The sequence below is a fragment of the Rhinopithecus bieti genome, unplaced genomic scaffold (assembly GCF_001698545.2).
Source record: "Rhinopithecus bieti isolate Rb0 unplaced genomic scaffold, ASM169854v2 scaffold_59, whole genome shotgun sequence".
In the NCBI taxonomy this organism is placed as follows: Eukaryota; Metazoa; Chordata; class Mammalia; order Primates; family Cercopithecidae; genus Rhinopithecus; species Rhinopithecus bieti.
The window spans coordinates 882,627-902,526 of record NW_016803115.1 but is presented as its reverse complement, the minus strand read 5'-3'; the positions used below and the strand labels follow the sequence as shown (position 1 = coordinate 902,526).

At 37.9% G+C, this 19,900-nt stretch overlaps 1 protein-coding gene across 1 annotated transcript in view; it reads right to left on the bottom strand.

Annotated features, from left to right (window-relative positions):
• RELN (reelin) overlaps nucleotides 1-19,900 on the bottom strand; it is a 529,597-nt gene that overhangs the window by 231,774 nt on the left and 277,923 nt on the right. The window contains exons 9-10 of the mRNA XM_017851861.1: nucleotides 12,078-12,174; nucleotides 9,020-9,260 (exon numbers count right to left, since the gene is read on the bottom strand). Of these exons, the coding sequence (XP_017707350.1) occupies nucleotides 9,020-9,260; nucleotides 12,078-12,174 (338 nt within the window). The remainder of the gene's footprint in view (nucleotides 1-9,019; nucleotides 9,261-12,077; nucleotides 12,175-19,900) is intronic.

The following is a 19,900-nucleotide window of genomic DNA, read 5'->3' as shown; positions in this document are numbered from 1 at the left end:
GGTTACTACTATTTATTGTTATTATTATTCATTACTATCCAGTATCTATGTAGTGCTCATGCCACTGCAAGTATCATTCCTGGATATGAGAATTCTGCTCAAGGTGATATGCTGAATCTTGTTACTGTATGCTGTAAATGGAAGGAGTGAAAAAAAATCAGTTCATATCTTTTAATCCTTGACGGCAAAACCAAGACCATTCTCACAGAGCTGGTGCACCAGATGTTCCTTGAGATTAATCATTCCCCCACTATGGGTAGGAAGAATGTGCCTTTCGTTCTTAAATGTAGAACAAACACCCACAGCCATGTGACAGAGGGACTGCCTGGCAGGAATAGCTATTCTAGTAACTGCAGATGATGAGCTGATACAGTGTATCCCTTATCTTTAGAATAGGAGCAGCTGGAAAAATATACTTGATTATTCTGGAAATCATGTACACAAATACAAAGAAAGATACAATATTCTGTGAAAGAGGGCAAAGTCATCGTTAACAACAATTGCGACAGGTGATTTGATACTGAGTGAGTTTCAGGCACCTTCCTTTGCTGAGTGCATGAGCTGCTTACTCTGGGAGATTACTAATGAGGGTGGGGCTCTGGGGAGCTTTTGAACTTGTAGCACTATATTTATTGGTATTTAAAGCCCTACCTCCTTGGTAGTGAACAAAGGGCTGCTTAGGGATTTGTGGGAAATAAAAAATTATGATGGTAATTAGAAGAAGGATAGGAATGTGGTACACCTTTTCCTCCACATGGGAAGTTCTCTGTAAAAACACTGCAAGATGAATCAGGCAAGGCCATGGACTTGGAAAAAGAAAGGAGGAGAAACAGATGGTGACATAGAAGAATAGATTAATTCTGTAACCATTTACAGTCCTCCTCAGCTTTCCAACCCCAATTCAAAAAGCACAACAAATATAAGGCCAGGTTCTACATTAAAAGCTGATAGTGTTATACATCTACTTCATATTAATTACTAAAAAACGTCAACAGATGGTAAAGCCTTCTACGAACCTAGGGCCGATTTAAACTGGTGAACTGTAATTGCAATTCTGCAAATCATATAAAGTCCTGAAGCTAATTACCATATTTGGTCCTATATCATTCTTCCCTACCTGAGATAAACAAGAATAGGCTAGGATGAAATGGTTTAGATATTCCCCCCGCCAAAAACAGAAATATCTAAAGAAGACAAGAGTAAAATGTACTATGAATGACAATGGTTTATTTTTATCTTTCCTATTTGACCTGCCACTGTCAACATTATGTTTAAGATCAGCAGTGGAGAGTTCACATACTCACTACTCTGTGTATTCACTTGTTTTATTGACAGTAGCATTAAAAAAGTCATTCGTAGGCCAGGAGCAGTGGCTCATGCCTGTAATCCCAGCACTTTAAGAGGCCAAGGCAGGTGAATCACTTGAGGTCAGAAGTTCAAGACCAGCCTGGCTAACATGGAGAAACCCCATCTTTACTAAAAGTACAAAACATAGCCGGGTGTGGTGGCGCACGCCTGTAGTCCCAACTACTCAGGAGGCCGAGGCATGAGAATCACTTGAATCTGGGAGGTGAAGGCTGCAGTGAGACGAGATCATGCCATTGCATACCAGTCTGGGTGACAGAGGAAGACTGTGTCTCAAAAAATAGAAATAAAAACTAAAAAACAAAAAATCATTTGTAGTTAATAAAACTACTATACTTTAACAGTATTTATTATTTAATATTTTCTTATTGAGTCATGACAACATGAGGCAGATGCTATTTTTATTCCTGTTATAGGCAAGGACACTGAGAAGTTAAATAGCTTACCCAACATCAGGAGAACCTGCTCCTGATGTTTAACACGGGTTCTTTTCTATTTCCTAAGTGTCTAGGCTGGTTTGAGAAATAAAGGGAAAGAGCACAAGAGAGAGAAATTTAAAGCTGGGTGTCCAGGGGAGACATCACATGTCGGCAGGATCCGTGATGCCCCCATAGCCGTAAAACCAGCAAGTTTTTATTAGCGATTTTCAAAAGGGGAGGGAGTGCACGAATAGGGTGTGGATCACAGAGATCACATACTTCACAAGGTAATACAATATCACAAACCAAATGGAGGCAGGGCGAGATCACAGGATCACCAGATGAGGTGAAATTGAAATTGCTAATGAAGTTTCAGGCACGTATTGTCATTGATAACATCTTATTAGGAAACAGGGTTTGAGAGCAGACAACCCGTCTGACCATAATTTATTAGGTGGGAATTTTGTCCACCTGATAAGCCTGGGAGCACTATAGGAGACCGGGGCTTATTTCATCCCATCGGCTTTGACCATAAAAGATGGGACGCCTTAAAAGGGGCCGTCTATAGGCCTACCTTCAGGGCACATTCTCTTTCTCACAGATGTTCCTTGCTGAGAAAAAGAATTCAGCAATATTTCTCCTATTTGCTTATGAAAGAGGAGGAATATAGCTCTGTTTCCGAAATTGCTAATGAAGTTTCAGGCACGTATTGTCATTGATAACATCTTATTAGGAAACAGGGTTTGAGAGCAGACAACCCGTCTGACCATAATTTATTAGGTGGGAATTTTGTCCACCTGATAAGCCTGGGAGCACTATAGGAGACCGGGGCTTATTTCATCCCATCGGCTTTGACCATAAAAGATGGGACGCCTTAAAAGGGGCCGTCTATAGGCCTACCTTCAGGGCACATTCTCTTTCTCACAGATGTTCCTTGCTGAGAAAAAGAATTCAGCAATATTTCTCCTATTTGCTTATGAAAGAGGAGGAATATAGCTCTGTTTCCGTCCGGCTCACTGGCGGCCAGTTCAAAGTTACTTCTCTTGTTCCCTGAACATCACTGTTATCCTCTTCTTTTTTAAAGATGCCCAGATTTCATATTGTTCAAACACACATGCTCTACAAACAATTTGTGCAGCTGACACAATCACAGGGTCCTGAGGCGACATTCATCCTCCTCAGCTTACAAAGAAGATGACAGGATCAAGAGACCAAAGTAAAGACAGGCATAGGAAATCACAAGGATACTCACTGGGGAAGTGATAAGTATCCATGAAATCCTCACAATTTATGTTCAGAGATTACAGCAAAGACAGGCATAAGAAATCACAAAAGTATTAATTTGGGGAACTAATAAATGTCCATGAAATCTTCACAATTTGTTCTTCTGCCATGGCTTCAGCTGGTCCCTCAGTTAGGGGTCCCTGACTTCCTGCAACAACCCAAGACCACATGGCTAACAAATGGTTAAGCCAAGATTTGAACCCAGACCAGTTTTAACAATTGTGTTATATCCAGTCTCTTTCATAACATTTGCAGTGTCTTTAAGTCATCACTGAATTAAAAATTAATCTTCCTGTCTTATAAATTAGATCCTCTTGATATTTTTTCCAGCTTTTCTAGGCTGTCTAAGATCCTGCCCCAGTGGGATTATGAAGGGGCAAGGAGCCCTCAGCACAAAAATGTTGTATTCATTAGCCAGAGGTGCAATGCTAAGAGAGGAAGCATGCATGACCTGCGTGAGAGATGCTGGGGTGAGTGAGCCCTAGCTTTGGTGAAGAGTGGGAGGATTTCCAGAGAACCTACTGGTAGATTCAATAGAAAGCCAGTTTTGATCACTTGCCAGGCCCTGGAATCAATGCCAGCTCACAATAATACATGCCTCTTGCCTTGTCTTCTTCTTCCAGATCCAACCCTGGAGGGTTAAGAATCTGAAACTAGTTAGGATTGGGGGTGGTGAGTGAGGAGGGAGAAGGAGCTGATTACTGTCCCCACCTCCAATGCTGGAGGTGAGCAGCTGTGGATGAAATCTGGAGCTTGCATTATCATCATTAACTGATCATATTGATAGTGAACTGAGATATCTGAGAGACTAAAGTAACTAGATGACTCTTTTGGTCTATCCGCAGTCTTAGGAGCTATCCCAGTTTCATGCAAAGAGGGCAGGGATAAAGGAGCTGCCACAGCAAATTTGAATGACCAGTGGAAAAAGAGTGGCATTTTTTTTCTGTCACCTGTCTCCATCCTGACAAGTCCTGTTTGTTAAACTTAATGGTTTCACTAGCACAAAGAGGAGGGAGATATTAGCTATGCAAAACTTCCCAGAGACAATGGCATTTGAACTGAGCCCCTAAGGATGGAGGGGAATTACTAGGAATGGAATAAAGACATGTGGAAAACCACACCTAAAGGAATGCAAGTAACAATTTCTGAGTTGGCTGTATTTGTGACGCTGGAGCACAGTGGATCAGGAGATGAGGATGAAAATTATGCTGGATGACTAATTACAATAGTAAAGACCTGGAACCAACCCAAATGCCCATCATTGATAGACTGGATACAGAAAATGTGGCACACATACACCATAGAATACTATGCAGCCATAAAACGAATGAGTTCATGTCCTTTGCAGGGACATGGATGAAGTTGGAAGCCATCATTCTCAGCAAACTAACACAGGAACAGAAAACCAAACACCACATGTTCTCACTCATAAGTGGGAGTTGAACAATGAGAACACATGGACACAGGGAGGGGAACATCACACACTGGGGCCTGTCAGGGGGTTGGGGAGCAAGGGGAGGGAGAGCATTAGGAGAAATACCTAATGCGTGTGGGGCTTAGAAGCTAGATGACGGGTTGATAGGTGCAGCAAACCACGATGGCACACATACACTTATGTAACAAACCTGCATGTTCTGCACATGTATCCCAGAACTTAAAGTATGCATATATAAAAGAAATATAACAAAATCCAGGAAAATTAAAAGAAAAATAAAGGATGAAAAAAGATTTAAAAAAAAAAAAAGGAAAAGAAAATTAGGCTGGATGAAAATTGGAAAGGGCCTTGAATTATAAGTGAGGGATTTTGGCTTGTATCCTCTAGGCCTACATAGGAAGTCATCAAAGGTCTTAAGCATGGAGGCAGCATAATGTAGTATGTGTTAAGGAATGATGCTAGAGTTTTTGCCAGTGGCATCCCTTTGGATGATCCTTGGTTCCAACATCTTGCCAGGCAGTTGGCTACATTAGACTGTTGATTTCTCTTTCTTTATTGTTCCAAGGCCCCTACTCTATTTCACCTCCTCTGTAGATTACTGAAAACACCCCCTGCCTTCATAAAGGAAATATTTTAATACTTATTCCTCCTTAAATACACAATAGGTTGCCCATCAGTGCCTAAGATGAGCCAGTGACTAGAATTCTGAAAACAAAATCAGCTGTTACGATGTGGAAGAAAGGGAAGCAAACAGTGCTTGGGATGCACTTGTTAAACTGTAACGTACAACAAAATCAGTCTTCTGGAGGAAGGAACAGGTGGTACGCATGAAACAAAGCTGGAGCAAGATCAAGAGACATGAGAAAAACATGAATCTTTTAACCTACAGCCAGAGAGTGATGGCGGAGAAAACATGCAGATAATTTAACAGGTATATGTTGGGAAGAAACACAAGACAATCAAGAAACATGTCAGTTAGTCACTACTTGTGAGAGCAAAGCTATGTGGCAACTGAGAGCAAGAGTTCTAAAGTCAGTTCCTGGATTTGAATCCTTATCCTGCTACTGGTGAGAGATGTATTTTGGACAAGGTATTTAACACCCTCTATGCTCCACTTTACACATAGAAAAATGGGACTAATACAGCATCTTCTTTAAAGGTTTATGAGGATCCAGTTAAATGAGATGATGATGATGATGAAGATGATGATGATAACGACGACGATGATGATGATGTGTGTGTGCGTCTGGAATAGTGAGTGCCTAGAAGAGTAAGTGTTCAATAAAAGTAGCTTTCATTACTTGATCAAAGGTAATCCTAACTGTGCTTGGAAATTTTTTCATAAATAGCTCCATTTTGTAATTAAGCATTGCTGTTAGATGTACTCTTTGAGATAATCAAGATGGAAACACCTTGGAATTTTTTTTTGTTTTTTTTCAGATCATAGCTCACTGCACCTTGAACTCCTGGGCTCAAGCAATGGTCCCATCTCAGCCTCTGGCGTAGCTGGGACTACAGGTGTGCACCACCACGCCTGGCTAATTTTTTTTTTTTTTGTAGAGACAGGGTCTCTCTATGTTGTCCAGGCAAGTCTTAAACTTCTGGCCTCCAGTGATCTTTCCACTTTGGCCTCCCAAAATGCTGGGATTACAAGCATGAGCCTCTGTGCCTGGCCATCTTGGAAACATTTAATGAGTAGGTTGAACAAATAATACAACTCTAAAAACTAAAAGTCCAAAATAAAGCAATGCTTAAAACACACCTTGTGACCAATAGGAACACTGAGATATGCTTTCTAATTTGCTGTATTTAGCTTTCACCTCAGAGGCCGTCAAGTAAAGAAACAATATTTGACAAAGAAGTTGCATATAGTCTAAAGAAACAATTTTTATTTCTAGAATTCTAAATCACTTGGCAAAAGCAATTCTTTCATTCTCAGATGGTGAAACCAAAAAAAAGGGCAGTCATGTAAATGAATTAAAATGACAAATTCTTAGATTTTATTAATGCATTTATTTGAAGTTTTAAAAGAAACATCAGAGAAAATTTCTATCCAATAGCCAAGTCAAAGATAATGTTATAAATCATTACTACAATGATTTTTTTTCCTTAATAGACATAGGTCACTTGGCAAGTCTCAAACGTGTGATTGGAAAGCTTATGAGTAGGATGAGGGACCACAAAGCAAAGCATATTCCATATAAAGTTGTAATATAATCAAAATTACTACCGAAGCAAAACCACACTTCATGCATTTTTATCATGGGTGGTACCAAATACATGCAATGAGAAACCGAATAGCTAATTAGATTAGTGTAATGGCTTGTAAAATGAAACAGAAAGTACATTTATGCCATAAAGGGTACTCAGACCAAATGATAAATGATCATCATGGCAAAATGTGAATCCCAGGCCCTGAGGTCTCCTGGGTTTTTGCATCTGCTTGCCAATGTTGAACAATGACAGCAGAAATTCCTCTTTTAATCAAGTGGTAGTGGGATATGACATAGGCTATTCTGACAAATGTTTTTTTCTAGACTCATACAAAAGAAATCCATGGCTCTTTAAGGAGCCATGACTTCAGATTCTGTCAGAATAAATTTCCATATGGTTTACTGCTTGTATTGAGCAAAGAGAATGCCTGTTCTTAACGTCAATTAGTATACTTTCAAATCAAAGCAACATGACTAGGGTTTGACTTGTTAAGCAAGAAGTCATTTGCATCAGGAGAGTTCCTGTGTTGAGGGTTCACCAAATAATTTGTAATAGTTTTTCTGGTGCTCAACTCTATTATTAAAAGGAGGTGAGCATTCTTGATCTTTCTATTCTACTTGCTACTTTTCTTGTGATCCTCACCCCTTTCTAGCTCGGGATGTTCTGTAGCTGTGAGACACATTTTAAAAAATTCTCCAAGCTGTGTTTGTATTTTATTTTCATATGTTAGAAACTTGAGAGGATACAGTTGAGGGTCTCATGGCATTTTCATATCACCCAAGTGCAATTTCATATTCCATGCACTCTCCGGGCAGGCAAGCCCATGATTTCAATTCCCATTCATAAGCCTAATGATTGCCAAATTTGGATCTTTCTCTGAGCTTCTCACCCAAATATCTACCCTCCCATCAAATCATTCTTCTTGTTTTCCCTCAAGATAATCAAAATTGATATGTCCAAAGGGACTCACCAACTTCTAGCAAAACTGCTTCTTCACTATGTTTCCTTTTCAATGAATGGCACCTGTCTACCCAGTTGCCTACACCTTGTCCCTGACATCTAACATTCTTTCATCTTCTCAATATGTCCCCAACCTTTTCTGTTCCCTGTCCTAAAAACTGAAATAGCCACATTTTTCCATCCTCTCACTCCTAATTCTGGCCAATATGATCTCCCATTGAACTACTATAAGAAGCCTCCTATTTGGTTTCTCTGGATGCACTCTTTCTTCCTTCCATTCCGTCTTCTATCCTCAAAGGGATATTTCAAAAACAAATATGATTGGCTCCTGTTTAAAGCACCTCAGTGGCTCTCTATCACCTTCAAGATAAAAATTCAAACTCTACAGACTCTTGCAAGATCTTCAAGGTCTTGTCACTGGCCATGTCTTCAGACTTTTCTATCACAAGTCTCAACTTAAAATGTATTAGACAACTATTCTGAATTTTGCCTAAGACTTTTACTTTGTGCTCTCACCTTCCAGCCTTAGTTTGGGCTGCTATAACAGAGTACTATGACTGGGTGGCTTAAACAACAAATATTTCTTATAGTTCTGGGGGCTGGGAAGTCCAAGACCAAGGCACTGGAAGATTTGGTGTTCAATAAGGGCCACTTTCTGGTTCTCAATGTGCTTCTGGAGTGTCTGTACCCTTGTCACTTAATTACCTCCCAAGGTCCCACCTCTAATACCATTGTAATGGAGTTAGGATTTCAATGTATGAATCCTGGGGAGGAGGAGGGACACACACAGCCCACAACCCAGCCTTAATGTATCTGATTTATAAATCTAGATACACGATTCCTCCTACCTGGTCAACTCTAAAGTACTGTTGAGTCTCTACTTGGAGTCCCTTTTCTCCTACCCTGCCTTTGTAACCCCCAAGTCTGCATTTGGTACTGTTATATTGTACTTTCTCAATACTCTGAACTTTCCCAGCAAATCATAACCATTAGGCTGTTTCGTATTTGCATGTTGACATATTTAACTCCCCCCAACTAAACTGACATCCACACAATAGGAAGAGACACATCTGACTTTTTGTGGTTATATTCTCTGGGTTCAGTCCAGTACATGGCACAGTGAGTTCTCAAAAATACTTGTTAAATGAATGAATAAGTGAATGTTTTATACCAATGACTCTCCATCCTTAAAAGGTACGGTAAGATAAATAAGTATATTATCTATTCTTTTAATAGTTGTTTTGGTAAAATCGTTATCTTTATACAATTTGGTTTATTGAGCTTCACTTTTAGAAAGGAGATGAAGGATTAAAACAACCCCCAAACCAAAAAGAGCTCTAACCTTAACTGTAGCTCCTGGGAAGAAAAGCCAGTTGCCTGTGTCCACTGGGTCGAGACTATCTTCTAAAATGACTTGTCTGTGAGCTGAATTGATGATCAGGATGTTATCTAAGGCCCAGCAGGCTTCATACACTTCACCTACATGAAGATTTTCCTGCTTCCACTGAAACTGGACATTCTCCCCTTTGGCATCCTCAGGAAGGTAGAGGATATGGATGATTGTGCTGACATTGGAAGGGGCTCTGGAACATAGAGAGAGATGGGAAGTTCAGCAATGTTGACTTTTTCTTTCTTAGAGATGAATTTTGTTTCTTAAGGTTGTAGTTTCATGATCTCAAGAATGTTATATTTATTACCGATAAAATACCCACAATCTCGTAGCCCTTAAATCTTTTAATATTTGCTGACTATTAAGATTTTCATATGGAATGATGACAGTTCAAGTAATAAATACCTACAAAAGGTTTACATGGAACACAAGTCAGGCACTAAGTATGCTCAAGTAAGTCAGTAAGGGAAAAATTAAAGAGAAAATGGCACATACTCTTATGGCTTATGTAAAAAAATTACAAATCACAAAGTATATCCAGCACAATTTTTTGCACATGGCAAACATACAATCTAAAACAGGTTACTCAATAATAAGGAGAAAAAGTATAAAAGGGTGATTTTTTTTTTTTTTTGAAACAGGGTCTTGGTCTGTTGTACAGGCTGGAGAGCAGTGGTGCTATCACAGATCACTGTCATCTTGAACTCCTGGCTCAAGTGATCCTCCCTCCTTGAGTAGCTAGGACTACAGGCATCCATCACCAGACCCAGCTAATTTTATTTTATTTTATCGAAATAGGTCTTGCTATGTTGCCCAGGCTGGTCTCAAACTCCTGGGCTCAAGTGATCCCTTCTGCCTCAGCTTCCCAAAGTGATGGGACTGCAAGCGTGAGCCACCGTGCCTGGCAAAGCTGTGATCTTAATGTTGATTCTTACTTTGAAATTATTCACCTATTAGAAACCACTGTGTGCAATATGTTTAATAATCAATCTAAATTATTTTTATTTCTACTAACCAGATATGTTTTCATATGTTTAGTCTGTATCAAATGTGAGATTTGCCATAATTAAATGCTCTCACTTATAATACCTCACCATTTCATATAGATCATCCTTAAAAACATGATATAACATGATTTTCTATATTACCTCTACTAGAATCTAGATCCTTCTGCTATATAATAAAATATTTTTATTAAACATTTTCTTCCACCAAAGTAGAAACCTGCTGTAGTAAAAATGATTGCCTTTGCTAAGATTAAAAGTGGTACTAAAATGCAAACTAGCGGTACCCTGGGTTTGTCATAAATCAGTTTTGAAAGGACTAGAGAAGAGCCATATTTCTCACTCACCAATGAAGCACATATATATCTGTAAAATTGTCACCATAGTTATAGATGGTGTACCTTACCTTTGGGGGTAATCAATTCCCTTTTCTTTTAAAATATTTCATGATGACTATGCTTTTAACTTCCCAAAGAATTGAAATTGATGAAGAGAATATATTTAGGTAGTGATTAGGAGCACTTTCACTCTAACCTCCAATGGTAAGGGAAATTTGCATTGGTTTGGTACATGGCCTAAAACTTAAAGTACCATTTAGTGAAAAATAGATGGGTTCCGCTGAACACAATCTTTATATGTTCTAAGTAAATATGTAGTTTCATTGTTCATCATATCAAAAACTTGTAGCTGTTTTCCAGCAAGAAATATGTACCATAGTTTACTTAAACTATGATATATAGCATACTAGAAAGAGAAAAAAATGGAAAAATGGAAATACAGGTAAATTTTCAATATTTATGCTTCTTTGTTTAAAGCCATTTATAGAAATATTTAATATGAATGCATTTTCATAACTACTAGAAATTACAAAGAATAGCAAAATGTTCTGTTATAAAATTGTCACAGTATGTCAGCGCTCAGTTTGTATCAGGTGCCCATACATTATATTTTGTCCTGACACAGAGAGAGACAATGTATTAAAATCCATGAGTTAGAAACACTTTTCTCGGTTTTTGGTTAGACTAAAGATTTGTAAAGTTTTATTATTATTATTTTAAACACCACTACCAAAGAAACTTTAGACAAACTGGCTTAGTATTATACTGACAGCCTAATATTTATTCTACTACCCTAAATAATAGTTCTTTTAATATGGAACTATAATAAAGAGAATAGCTGGTAGAAAAAAAGAAAGCTGTCACAAAACTGATAAGAAAATATTCCACTTAGGTTATGCTAACTTAAGAGCTAACCCAATTATAATAATCGCTTTATAAAAGTTTAAGCTATTTTTTTCCTTTAAATATCTTATACCTAAAATTAAGTATCCATTTAGAATTTTATTTCACGGTTTAAACTCTTCAGTAGTGGCAAACATAATTTGAGTTTTGCTAATCTAGCCAAATCTTTTTCACATGAACGAATTTCTTCATCCTCAAGCATCCTACCTTATTTTCTTATTGAGGGATATTTTTTAATAAAGAAAATGTAATATGTAATTACAAGTCACATCACAATTATGACAATAGAATTTTAGAACTGGCCTTAGGGAAGTTAGAAAGGATGTGACAGAACTGGAGATTAGATGAAGGGCCCTGTGGCTATTAACTCAATATCATCACAGACTGGAAGGGATTTAAGTAGTCATCTGATGTACTTCCAGACCATAAGGCAGGCCGGAGTTAGGCCACCTAGAGCAATGGGTGGTGATATTATTTTGTGGAGAATGTTATCATAAAAGCTATGATCGCAAATTTACTTTTACCAAACATAATTTGTTATAAGTACTGCTGACAGGAGGAAGTTCTGAATGGAAAATGACACTTTTAATAATATCTTCTCCGAACAGTGTCGGTCATAATATGCGCATCCATAGAATTCAACATAATTAACAACCAGAGTCCTTTTCACCCTAAAGAAAAAGTTGGTGCTAGATTAAAGGCATATAGGAGAGTAGAATTCCATCTATGTCAGAATTTAAGAAAATACTTTAAATTACAACAAACCTAATTTTCTCTAGCTGAATCCAGTCCGCAGAGTTATTCTTGGCATATAACACGATGATGCTGGGGTCTGAATAACTAAAGCGACATGAACCTGATCCTGTAAATAGCAATAACAATAAATTTCAAGGTTAAAAAATGAGGCAAATACATATTATCTTTTCTGATAAATATTTTAGATAACCTTTAAACTATTAGATATTTGTCTGGTAACTTCCCCATTCTTCTAACGATGCTGAAATTTCCTGTGATCTCTTCTGGTAACTATCATTTGATAAATAATCTTAGGAACCAGAAAAAAAGGTAAAATAAATAAAAATTGGAGATTTCTTTAGAGATACATGAACTACTAAATTAAATTGTAAAATAAATACTTAGTGCTATGCCAAGAAATAACTAAGTATTATGGGATGGCTAATAAGGTCATCATGGTTCTTGCAAGTTAATATCAATTAGGAGTGATTACATTAAATGGTACATAAGTCATTCCACTGAAGAATAAAAACACCATTCTTTTTGTGTGTGTGTATTATCTAAATGATGAGACAGTACATGAGAAACTAAAATACTGTAAAGAAAACTCAAATACTAAATGAATGAGTCCTATTACGGATGTGATTTGTATTACTCTCCCATAGCCCAGCATTACAGATTTCAAATACAGATTATGTCCCTTTGTGAATATTTGGTGATTATTTATCATGATTATTTTCAATAGTGGAAACACTAGCACCAAAGAAAATTTTTAAGCTGATAAGAATCTGTTTCCACATGTTGAATGAATTCATATAATAAAGCATAGCACGACTCCAATTTCAAAGCTCTCAGAATGCCCAAAACAGCCCTGAAACATTTGCCAGAAGAGTATTGTAATGGATGTAGCACAAATTTTTATACTATCTTTAAAACGACTGAACCAAAAGAAAAAAAAATAGTGCGATTTATGTTTAACTTTCACCCATCTGCTAGAGGAGCCTCAGTTTCAGCAAATGGCTTCTGTTGAAAATTTTACATTTGTAGTGCTCAGGGGTTCCAAGCTTTAATCAGACTCATTTATTTTATCTCAGTGGCGTTTAGTACAAAACCAGTTAGTTTGTAATTGCCAGAACTGGCAGTGTACTAAAAGGCCAAACAGCAGTTTTCCTAGATTTATTCTCACAGCCAAAACGTAAGTGAAAAAGCATGAAAGAAAAGGATATTCAAAGGAAAGCTACCGAGCAGCACTGATCTCAAATGGAAACCCTCCTTATGCTACTTTAATTGTTGCTAAAATTCTACTTTTCATGAGCAGGTGCTTAAAATAAATATCAAACTGTGCGACTGGAAATGGTGACAGGAAGGATTATGTAGGACAAACTTCAATACAAACAAGAATGAGGTCTAGCAGAGAATCTGTGATTTTGAAGGAAAGTTCAAATTAGCCTCAAGAATTTAAATGTTACTCGTGTGCTTCCTTTATGTCTTACACACCATAAACTACTTAAAAGCAAATGTATAAGGCAAGTCTCTGCAAAAGGAAAGCATTCAACAAATGATAACCAAAAATGTTCCTTACAGAATGCAATTTCTTGTGAATTGTTTACAAATTAAGAAAGAGAAGGAAAGCTGATACACACAAAAATAAAAAATGTGTCAAAATATAGCCTTGATGACAAATATGACTTCTCTTGTCTATTTTCTTATGCCACCATCTCAGTGTCATGAGGTTAACTTTTTTATGCATCTAGAAAATAAAAAGGCACCCAGCAGATGACTCACTTTTCCTCAGCCATTCAGTAACATTTTCTTATATCTAAAACATTAGTTTTTGTTGAATGCATCTCTTCCTTGCTATGTCAAGGGACTCTCCCTGGCTCTTGCCAGATCTCTGCAATAGTGATAGTGAATAGTTAGTCTCCCTGTCCCAGCCTCACCGGTTCTCACCCAGCTAGTGTTGCCAGCGCTCTTTCTGCAAGTCAGCGGAATCGTGTTACCTCTGTGCTTATAACAATTCCTCAGTCCTTTGAGGGAAAAGCTGCACTTCCATCCCCAGTGGGGTAAAGGTGCACAGTTCCTACAGATCAAATGTGTACCCTGAGAAACAGAACTAGCCCAGGGTTATCTTGAAGCCTTCATATATAAAAAGATGACCAAAAAGGCAAAGAGATTCCAACAGAGGGGTGGACAACTGTAAGACCATGATTGGGGCTCAGGGTATGAGTGGTCAGCCAGTGGAGAGGCACTGCCCATGCCAGAGGAACTGAGGTGGAAGGTACCAGCTGGAAGGAGCACTTCCCAAGAGAGCCCTCAGCTTTGGAAATCTGCCTCACTCAGAGGCCACTCTCACCAGATTACCCTTCCAAACATACCAGGCCAATGATAAATGATTCCCTACTCCCGCCCGGTGTTGCTGTATGTATAACTGGGTAAGTTTTTTCTTCACACAAACCCTCCAAATTGCAATCCCACTGTCCCATAGACTTTGGTCAGCAGAATATGTTTTGTTCTTGCCTAGATTGAAATGGCTGCTTGACTCTGTCTGGGGTGAGAGGAGGAAAGAGTTAGTCATTGCTCATCCCTTTGTCATGTATCCAGGTGCTTAATGTCACTCCTGGCTCCCTGTGCCCAGACACTGTAACACCCCTTAAGGTACCTTCTTAGGGAGTGAGGAGGCAATGCTAAGCAGGCAGCACCTGTAACAGGCACTTCTTTATTTCCTCTCTTAAATCAGAGATATTTATTGCCAAAGTTGAAATTTAAAACCAGAAAGGAAGGACAATTTCAAATGTCAAATGCAAAATATCATCTTACTTGCCTGTTCATTTTCCTCCTTCAGGTCACTTCCAATGTAATCCCTCACTCTGAGGCAGCAATTTTTTAAGAATTTAAGGAGTTGTTGAAGGAGGAAAGGTAATGGAGAATCATGGCTATCAAGGTGTGGTCTGAGAGGAACTGATGAACTTAAATGGTCTACAAATGCAGCACTTTCTTTTGTACTTTCAGGCAAATGAGCAAAGCCCATATACTTCATTTTTACCCTCAACAAGGGTAAAAGTGACTAAGGGTTTCTAAGGTTTGGTAGTCATAAATAAAATTAGCAAACATCATGAATTTACTGAGGTCCCCACACAGTCTGAGAACCTCACACACTGATGCACACAGAATACTTCTATGCCCCCAGTTTGGGGGAAGGAAGGATTTTTTTTTGTGAAAGGTAAATGGTTCCAGTGGTCTTGGTTATCAATTCTTGATTTTAAGTTGACAAATAAATTGGTGAATGATAAAGATAAACCTACAGTCATAGCAACTGTCACACTATCATATTGTTTACTCAACCCCATAAAATATAAGGCAAATTGTTATCAATTGTGCCTATGAATTTGTCATTTTAATAACTTCCTTTGTATGATCCAGTTAAATATAAAAATTCTGGCTTTTAAAACTTTTCTAGCATTTTAATGTAAAATCCTATGTGTAAGTTCATTCTTACTAGGTTAACAATGTAAAACATGTAATTACAAAACATAGGAACACAGATTATAATGCCCTCATCCACACGTACCATCCTACCAGTGTTTTCTGCCATCCTCCTCTTACGGTGGATGAAATATTTCTGCTATAATCAAAGGTTAACTTCCTCATGTGGTCTATTTAGATCCCACCTTGCCTTGCTTCTTAAGAGTCCTCCACTCTTCCTCCTGCATCATCAATTTCTCCCAATGAATTTCCTGGATAATGTCTATTATCTTACAAACATCTAACAATATACAACTCATCTTCCATCTTAAAAAAAAAAAAACAAAAAACTTTCTCGATGTTATGCCCCCACCTTCTGCTCCTTCCCTTCCTACTTTTGCTCCCTTTTCGGGCAAAACTTCTCCAAGGGGTTGGCCGTCCAGTGATTGCCTCCACTTTCTCACAATCTATTTTCTTTTCCCCACTCCATCCAGGCTTCTACTCTCAAATACTCCGTTGATACCCCTCTTGGCTAGTCCCCAGGTCACTGGGGAGTTCATGCTGCCAAATCAACAGATTGCTTTCCCAAATTCAGGTTATGTGACTTTGCAGCAGGATTTGTCAAGGCTGATCTGATATTTCTGGGATGTTCTCTTCTCTACACTTCCACCACCCTCTTGATTTTTCTCCTGCTTCACTGGCCATTGCTTCTGAGTCTCCTTTGTGGCCCTTTTCCTCTTACTCTCAAATATTTTTTATTAATTTAATTTTTAATTTATAATAATTGCACAGATTTATGGGGTACAGTGTGCTGTTATATGTATACATTCCAGAATGATTAGATCAGCCAATTAACACATCCATCACCTCACATACTTCATTCTTACCTCTTAAATGGGCATATTAATCTTAGTAAGTCAAAATCAGAAGTATTGATTTTCCAGTAACCAAATATTCTGTGTGTCTCTTCATTTTGAATGACACCACCCCAAATACAAACAAACAAACCAAAAAACCTAAATTGGTGTTTAGGAAGAAATATAATAAAATTGTAACCTTATAGAAAATGGTTCTCTAATTTGTAATATGATGAAGTAACGAGAAAAATCTGATGGTAGGTGTATCTTGTAATGTATCACCTAGCCTTTAACAGATCATACTTAATTTTTCTTATTTGAGAGAAGCCTACATGATAATGAATTCAATGCTTATTAGCACTACTAACAATTCTATATAATTCTGTACTCCACTTTTTAGAGTAAAATTGCCTCTGATATAACATATCTTCCAGAGAGGCAGTATGTGTAGGGTTAGGAGAATGGATAGAGGAGACAGGCTGCCAGGGTTGCAATCTGAGCTTTGACACTTCTAAGATGTGTGACCTTTGACACGTCTTAAGTTGTGTGGCCTTGGGCAAGTCACTTACTCTTTCTGTGTCCTAACTTCCGCACTTGTAAAATGTGAAAAATGACAGCAACTGCTTCACAGAACTGTTGTAAAAATTAAGGCGTTAACACAAGAAAAGTACCTAGAAAATAGTTACTGGTGCATACTATTTAATAAAGTTTAGCTATGATTGAATATTTCTAAAATTTATTTTTAAAATTCATTTATCCCAGAAAAAGGAGGTAATGCCTGATCATATTTGTTCATGGACTAAATATTAAATTCAACTACTACTTACTAAAGAACTTACAATACACTTTTCCTCTATAGTTTCTTTTACTTTTGGCTATTCCCCTACTCTTTACTGGACATGCTATTAATTCAATAACAATATGAAAACTGAGACCTAACTGAGTAGCCCATCTATTTGTTAGCATCATTGGCAAATATACTAGTAGGGAAAGAGAAGAATCTCCTTTTACTTGTTGAAAAAAAAAAGGAGCTGCTCTGAGAGTAGGCTAGTAAGACAGATTAGGAAAAGTGGTACACTTCGTAAGGTCTATACAGTTGCTAGAGTGGAGTTAAAAATTTAATTGTGCAGTTCCAAGCATCCAAAGAAACCAGAAAATCTGATTAGTTAGAATTTTAATAGTACCCATCCAAAAAAATTTCCAGCAACTCAAGAGAACAATTATAGGGTTATGAACAGATAGGCCCTGCTATAGACATTTCTACTTTACAAGTAAGGAAACGAAGGTAAAGAGGTTAAAAATTTCACCCAAGGACACCTACTAACAAATGAGATTCAGAATGGAGTAGATATAAATCCATGCTTTCGACTACTTCACTATACTTCCCCTGGTGTACAAAACACTCTTTCTTCTTCTTCTTCTTCTTCTTCTTTTTTTCAATAGTGCTACATTTTCACAGGGTACATGAATGTATTAGGACGGGTTTATGTCCTGTTGCTTCTACTCAGGCTCATGACTTAAGGCCATAATGGTCTTGTTTTGATAAAGAGAGAAAACCAAAAGGACTGAGCCTTTAACCCCGCTGCTAGTCATCATCTCAACTCTCTCTCAGGTTTTACCATGGTAGAAGATTACAGAAAAACTGAACCAAGAAGAAATACCATGTGTACTTGGGCATCACTTCTCTGCACATCCTTGACCATTCCTCTCCTTTCCCTGCCCTCATAGCCTGTCACCCAAACCTGTAGACCCTCCTGTTGCTCATCTGTTTATGGACAGGGGTCTCACTATGTTGCACAGGCTAGAGTGCAGTGGTGGGATCAGAGTTCGTGTAGCCTCAAATTCCTGGGCTCAAGATATTCTCTCACTCCAGCCTTCCAAGTAGTTGGGACTACAAGTGTGAGCCACCATACCCAGCCCTACATATTTATTAAATTTATACCCGTTTTTTCCCTTCACTACCACCTCCTTAGATCATCGTTCACCCAGATCAACGTGAGAACTTCCTAACTGGGCGCTCAAAAGAAATACACAAAAATTAACCTTCTAAAGAATTTCTTTATTATGTATTTGCTTAAAAAAAAAAAAAAAAAACTATGGGAAGGCACTATAAAGAGAGCTAAAAATGTTACATTCTAAGAAAACTAATATCCCAGCATTTTCCAACTCAATTATGTGAAAAGTATTAACCTGATATAATATTGCAATCATAAATTTAAGATATGCGTGTAATTAATATTTGCTTCCTAAATAACACATTCCGTGATGGCTTGCAAATCTAGTTCTTTTTTTTTTTTGAGATGGAGTCTTACTCTGTCATCAGGCTGGAGTGCAATGGCGTGATCTTGGCTCACTGCAATTTCCGCTTCATGGGTTCAAGCAATTCTCCTGCCTCAGCCTCCCAAGGAGCTAAAACTACAGGCGGGTGCTACGACGTTCAGCTGATTTTTGTATTTTTAGTAGAGACAGGGTTTCACCATGTTGGCCAGGACGGTCTCGATCTCTTGACCTTGTGATCCGCCTGCCTCAGCCTATCAAAGTGTTGGGATTACAGGCATGAGACACCACACCCGACCGCAAATCTATTTCTTTTTTACAAAAATTTGACCTCTCAGATAAGCAAAACAAACAAAAAACTATTTCTAAAGTTACAATTTTACCATAAAGAAATAATATTTACCAGTGTAAAACAGTACCCAGTATTTGTTATTTAAAACGAAGGAATAAAAGAATGACAGATATTTCTAAACAGTTGCTACCTTTTAATGTTGGAGAGATTCATCAGTATAATTCTAACAAATATTTTATTGTAAACTTGGTCTGATCTAGGCACTACTTTACCTAATCGAAAACTACAACTGAAATAGGTATCTACTTTTACTCTGGTTCTATTTAAAATACTACTGTCCCTAGTATCATTTAGAAAAAATAGACAAGTAACTTCCCACTTTTGTCATAGGAAGCCAGGCCAAGATGATGAATTAATCAATCAATTCATCAATTAGTTCATCAATAATCACCAACTATTAAAAGTATCCCTTATGTTAGAAGTATATGTGAACTCAAAAGCCTAGTTGCTGTCTTGTGATTCAGACTCATTTCTTGTAACCTCAGCTGTCATTCAGAAAAAAAAGTAGGAAAAACAGACCCTCTAACTAGCCCTTCTCACTTAAGAAGTAAAACATCATTTAGTACTGACATTTCCATAAGGGCTGCTGTGGCCACCCAAACACCAGTGGGTATGACTCTTGATGCTGGCTAGTCCTTCTGCTCGGTTAGCTCTCTTACACGATTCGGGCCTCTGTTTAATGGTTACACCCCTCAGATGCCTTACCCTGGCCACCTGTAATAAAATGCTAACCCCATCACTCATTGACCTCTGATTTAATTTTTCATTGCATTTATTACTCCCTGACATGTTCATTTATTTGATGGTTGCCTCCTCTCACCAGAATGTTGGCCCCTCCAGAGCAAAGATTTTGTTTCACAAATTCTAAGTGCCTTGAGAGCTGCTTCACACAGAAGAGGAGCTCA